Below are 6,073 nucleotides of genomic sequence, written 5' to 3'. Positions count from 1 at the left end.
TGTAGAAACGTGCGCGTTGACGTCACTTTCAAGATGGTGGCGGTGATGGCTGTAACATAAACGCAGAAAGAGGTCAAAATTTCTTCTGTTCTGGTGTCAGTGAAAAGAGAAAGTGCATTTTTTAAAAGCGTTTTTATAATTTACGAATTTGGAAGTCTGTCAGCAGGTTAGACTCAGGTATGTAGTGTTGTCTTTAGTAAAAATATCAATATGAATATCATTAGGTAGCGGTGGTTTGCTGATGGTCTGAACATGTTGGTCATATAAGTGTTGAATCAAGTGACGACATTTCAGTAAATATTAATATTGTGTTATTTGTGTTCTTTTGGGTGCAGCCTGCTCAGTATGGCTTTTCTTGGGAATCTGAGGCCGATGCTGTCTTCAGTCTTGCAAGGTGAGTTTGGCACAAGTCGTGGAATGTATTAATTATAGCCAAAATCCCCAGTTCTTCTTGTTCTTCTTTCATCACATTTAGAAATTGTTCCCAGATGAAACGAATACCGCAGCCTAACACACGGTTTTATCCTGACCCTGAGTTGAAAACTAATGTTTCAGAGTTTTTGTACCCTTTCCTTAGGACGCTTCAGAGGAAGTCATTAAAGGTGCTGACTGCAAAGCTGAATTCTGGGCAGAATTTTCTATTGCTGTTGGAGTTTTGAAATGTTTCACTGCTGCACATACCGTGTATCCTATGTATAAATGTTTTGCCGAGATAAAACGTCTCATCTCATTATCTCTAGCCGCTTTATCCTGTTCTACAGGGTCGCAGGCAAGCTGGAGCCTATCCCAGCTGACTACGGGCGAAAGGCGGGGTACACCCTGGACAAGTCACCAGGTCATCACAGGGCTGACACACAGGCCCTGTCCACACGGCAACGGATTCAAGTGAATCTGATAAAATTGTTTATCGTTTTGGCCTGGCGTCCACACGGTACTGGCGTTTTGGGTGCCCCAAAACGAAATCTTTTGAGAATGGGTTCCAGAGTGAAAAAATCTGGCAACAGCGCCGTTGCGAAGTCGTCTGGATGAGTAGAACGGATTTGTTTATGATGACGTCACAACCACATGACTGTCAGTGCTTCACGCCGGGTAGAAGTGTAACGAACTCGATGCGAGTTGTCAACAAATCCTATAACTTGGTTCATGAAATGCGCTTACAAAATATTTTCACTTTGAATATTTATTGTGTAATGATGCAAAGTGAGAGAATAGCCCTTAGGGCAGAGTCTTTAGTCCAAACACTGCGGAAGCAGTACCAAACCGCGCACCGCCCGTGCGCTTTCCAAAAACAAAAACAATCCCACCAGCAAAAATAGGAAAAAAAAAAAAAAGAGCGATCTCACCTCTTCAGATGTTGGTTTAAGTCCGACAATACATTCCTCAAAAAGGGCGTAGAAGAACAAAGTAATCCATCAACGTGTAGCATTCAATTTATTCCGGACCATTAAAGAATTCTGGAGGATATCAGAATGTTGGCGTACCGGCTTCCATCTACCTCCATTCATTCCTCTTTCCGCGTCTTTCGCTTTACGCTACTGATTAATAATCAAAACTTTATGTGGCTGATGCTACAGAAGAAGGGGTTTATGCGCATGCGTCTACTTCTTCTGTTGTTCTGGTGTCTCCGATGGGACCGTCTTACAGCGCACGTAGAGGTGTGGCATGTGTATTGCATCGTTTTCAGCAAGTGTTGCGTTGCCATATGAACCTGATATTTTACTGATCCGTTGCCCATGTGGACGCGATATTTAAAAAAAAAAAAAAAATCTCGTTGCCGTTTGGATGTAGCCATGGACACAGACAACCATTCACACTCACGGTCAGTTTAGAGTCACCAGTTAACCTAACCTGCATGTCTTTGGACTGTAGGGGAAACCAGAGCACCCAAAGGAAACACATGCGGACACGGGGAGAACATGCAAACTCCACACAGAAAGGCCCTCGCCGGCCACGGGGCTCGAACCCGGACCTTCTTGCTGTGAGGCGACAGCACTAACCACTACACCACCATGCCACCTGTGAGATAAAATGTGTCCCGCATTTTACAATTCTGGAGATTGCCAACGCAAGTGAGCAACAATATCATGTGACCACCGTGGGGTGTGTTTGACCTACTTTTAACCAAAACAAGTCGGTATGGGCAAACATGGCAGACAGTAAAAAAGAAAAGGAAAGCCTGCCTAGTGAGTGCAACTGCAAGATAGACCAAGGTTAGAAGACATGTCATTGTTCTGGACCGATAACTAAATCATTCTAGCTAGCACTTAGCTATTTTACCCTTAGAATGCATGGGCCCGACTCCACGGTAGCGAGTATAATGTTCTGATCTTACAGAAAAAGAAATGATAACACAAAAGCAGTAATATTTGTCTTTAGTTTCACGGATCTATTCGTGAATGTCAACCACAAATTGCATACCTGTCACTCAAAACTCTCCGAGGTTGATGCAGAGTAAACAATGTTTTCTACGCATTGCCATCTTGGTGTGACGCAGTTCCATAGTTAGGCTAATTAGTTAAAGCTCGTTGCGTTCAGCTATTTCTGTAGGGCCATACGGTTTACCTCAAGTGGTAGGAAAACGGTCCCAAAATGGAGAAAAGCGACCCTCAGCACATCAAAGTGATCACATCTCATCCACGTTGTATTGTTCTTGCAAGAAATCGGAAAATGGCATGCACAATAAAAAATTTTTTTTTAAATTTCAGATGACTTTGCAGTCAGCACCTTTTTAAAATTTTCTTGACACATTTGTGTACTAGTCTTTTGTTCGACCAGCTAAATGCCCTCTAGAATGTAGAATCCTGCCCCCAGAAGAGCAAACATGATTTGTTGTGTTTGGAGCTTTGCGTCTCAAGATGTTCTCTTTTCCAGTTATCCTTGTTTGAGAGGAAAAATGGTTGGAATGTATTCATTTCTAAGAGAGTAGAAGTTTTTGAAATTTGGTGCTTTGGTGACTGGCACTTTTTGGAGGAGTGTTTTACTAATGTGGGGCTGTTCAGTGCCTGAATGTTGTTACCTCAAAATTGATCTAGAACATGACGAATGTTTTTATACACTGCCGGGGCTTCCCTTTGAGTACAAATGCGGCATATTTTATCTCTAAGTGTAACACTTAAAATTAATTAAGTATACTATTTATTTACACTTCATTACATTTTAGCCATTAACCAGAGTTGTTGCATGCCAGTATGAACATCTGGACATAGCACCCAGTGCTGAATTATTATGGTTATATACGAATGGTGATCTTTCTTAAGGCCTCTGCATGCTCTTGCGACAAGGCTTTCGCAGACAGTTGTAATTTATTGTTGAGCGGGGGAATAGGCGTGCGCGATGTTATTCACCGGCACAACGCAAGGGGGCGCGAAGTCGCTAGGAGTAGTTGGTGGGTGTGGTTAGTGGAGTGTTTATCCTCCGGTTACTTATAATGACTAGAACTTTTTTTTTATAATGACTAGAACTGGAGTCGTATAGATGTACATACTTCCTCACTTCCTCAATCAACCGCTCTTCGTGCTGCTCCATCTTCGCTCGTGTTTTTAAAAATGCTGGTCGTGAAAACAAACCAAACCGGGAAAGTAGGGAAGCGGAAGTGCGTGTACAGCGGATGTAGAGTGGACCAATTTGAGCCCTCTTGTCTGCGACACTGTCTGCGAGGCTTCTGCGGTGGTCACAATTTTTGGGAGGTGCGTGCAGAGCGTCTGCGAAGGTGGGGGGGCTACGCAGACACTGTCTGCGACGCTATCTGCGAGGACTGGGTTGTCAGCATAAATTGGCCTTTAAGCTACAAGCCTCCCTGTGGTGACCCTGCAGCTCTCCATTACGATTGTATATCTGAAGCAAATCGCAGCCATTTCATGAGGAATATAAATAAATGAACACTCTATATTATGTTACTGTTGCAGCTTCCCAATGTGTGTTCCCCTGGTCAAGACCTCTATTAACCAGGACCATGGCTACACTCAATCAGATGCATCGCAAAGGCAAACCATCCCCACCGCCCAAAAAGCTCGGTGCCACATTCGGTCGACCGCAGTTGAAGGCTGTAGTTCTGAAGACCATGATCAGGAAGCCTAAAAAGCCCAACTCGGCCAACCGCAAATGTGCACGGGTTCGTCTCTCCAATGGGAAAGAGGCAGTGGTGTTTATCCCTGGTGAAGGACACAATCTCCAGGAGCACAATGTTGTGTTGGTGCAAGGAGGTAGGACGCAGGATTTGCCAGGCGTCAAGCTCACAGTAGTCAGGGGTAAATATGACTGTGCCCATGTCGTGAAGAAGAAACAGTAATCCCTGGAAGCCGATTGAGACTGCCAAATGAGGTTTTGGTTCTTTTTTTTTTCTTCCAAAGAATTGTTGATTTATTGTATGTATTTACAATAACGGGGCATCTCTATTCTTGACATTCAATTTTGGGTGTATAAATGTTCTTACTGTCACGGTTACAACAGAATAAACCTGCTCAGAACTGAGGATTATTTTGTGAATACTTTTTTTTTTCCTCTTCAATAGACAGACAAAATTTAGGAAGGTGTACATGTTAATGAAATTGTACAGTGCCTTGAAAAAGTATTCATACCCCTTGAACTTTTTCACATTTTTCCACCTTACAACCACGAACTTAAAAGTTTTTTTAATTGAGATTTTATGTGATAGACCAACACAGAGTAGCACATAATTGTGAAGTGAAATGAAAATGATAAATGGTCTTCAAAATTTTAAACAAATAAAAATCTGAAATGTGATGTGCATTAGTATTCAGCCCCCCTGTGTCAATACTTTGTAGAGCCACCTTTTGCTGCAATTACAGCTGCAAGTCTTTTGTGGTATGTCTCTACCAGCTTTGCACATCTAGACACTGAAATTTTTGCCCATTCTTCTTTGCAAAATAGCTCAAGCTCAGCCAGATTGGATGGAGAGCGTCTGTGAACAGCAATTTTCAAGTCTTGCCACAGATGCTCAATGGGATTTAGGTCTGGACTTTGACTGGGCCATTCTAACACATGAATATTCTTTGATCTAAACCATTCCATTGCAGCTCTGGCTGCATGTTTAGGGTCATTGTCTTGCTGGAAGGTGAATCTCCTTCCCAGTCTCAAGTCTTTTGCAGCCTCCAACAGGTTTTCTTCCAGGATTGCCCTGCATTTAGCTCCATCCATCTTCCCATCAACTCTGACCAGCTTCCCTGTCCCTGCTGAAGAAAAGCATCCCCACAGCATGATGCTGCCACCACCGTGTTTCACAGTGGGGATGGTGTGTGCAGGGTGATGAGCAGTGTTAGTTTTCCGCCACACATAGCGCTTTGCATTTAGGCCAAAAAGTTCAACTTTGGTCTCATCTGACCAAAGCACCTTCTTCCACATGTTTGCTGTGTCCCCTACATTTCTTATGCCTGTCTTTCAACAATGGCTTTCTTCTTGCCACTCTTCCAAAAAGGCCAGATTTGTGGAGTGTACGACTTATAGTTGTCCTGTGCACAGATTCTCCCACCTGAGCTGTGGATTTCTGCAGCTCCTCCAGAGTGATCATGGGCCTCTTGGCTGCTTCTCTGACCAGTGCTCTCCTTGCTCGCTCTGTCAGTTTAGGTGGACGGCCATGTCTTGGTAGGTTTGCAGTTGTGCCATACTTTTTTTGCATTTTTGAATGATGGATTGAACAGTGCTTCTTGAGATGTTTAGAGCTTGGGATATTTTTTTATAACCTAACCCTGCTTTAAACTTCTCCAGAACTTTATCCCTGACCTGTCTGGTGAGTTCTTTGGTCTTCATGATGCTGTTTGTTTTTCAGTGTTCTCTAACTAACAAACCATTGAGGCCTTCACAGAACAAGTGTATTTATGCTGAGAGTAAATTACACACAGTAGGACTCTATTAACTAATTAGATGACTTCTGAAGGCAATTGATTGCACTGGATTGTATTTAGAGGTATCAGAGTACAGGGGGCTGAATACTAATGCACACCACATTTTTCAGATTTTTATTTGTTTAAAATTTTGAAGACCATTTATCATTTTCTTTTCACTTCACAATTATGTGCTACTCTGTGTTGGTCTATCACATAAAATCTCAAACTTA

General features: G+C 42.8%; 1 protein-coding gene across 2 annotated transcripts; it reads left to right on the top strand.

Annotated features, from left to right (window-relative positions):
• Positions 1-4,471, top strand: mrps12 (mitochondrial ribosomal protein S12). 2 transcript variants are annotated; one of them, XM_060936191.1, is made up of 3 exons: positions 1-72; positions 336-394; positions 3,906-4,471. In XM_060936191.1, the coding sequence occupies exons 2-3, from the start codon at positions 346-348 to the stop codon at positions 4,286-4,288; spliced, it is 432 nt and encodes a 143-aa protein (XP_060792174.1). In that variant the 5' UTR covers positions 1-72; positions 336-345; the 3' UTR covers positions 4,289-4,471. The 2 variants fall into 2 exon arrangements, with proteins under 2 accessions (XP_060792174.1, XP_060792172.1); XM_060936189.1 differs by having other exon boundaries at positions 27-177.
• The last annotated feature ends 1,602 nt before the right edge of the window (positions 4,472-6,073 follow it).

Source organism: Neoarius graeffei, chromosome 12, assembly GCF_027579695.1.
Source record: "Neoarius graeffei isolate fNeoGra1 chromosome 12, fNeoGra1.pri, whole genome shotgun sequence".
NCBI lineage: Eukaryota > Metazoa > Chordata > Actinopteri > Siluriformes > Ariidae > Neoarius > Neoarius graeffei.
The sequence above is the reverse complement of the archived record's forward strand: the minus strand, read 5'-3'. Positions and strand labels throughout refer to the sequence as shown.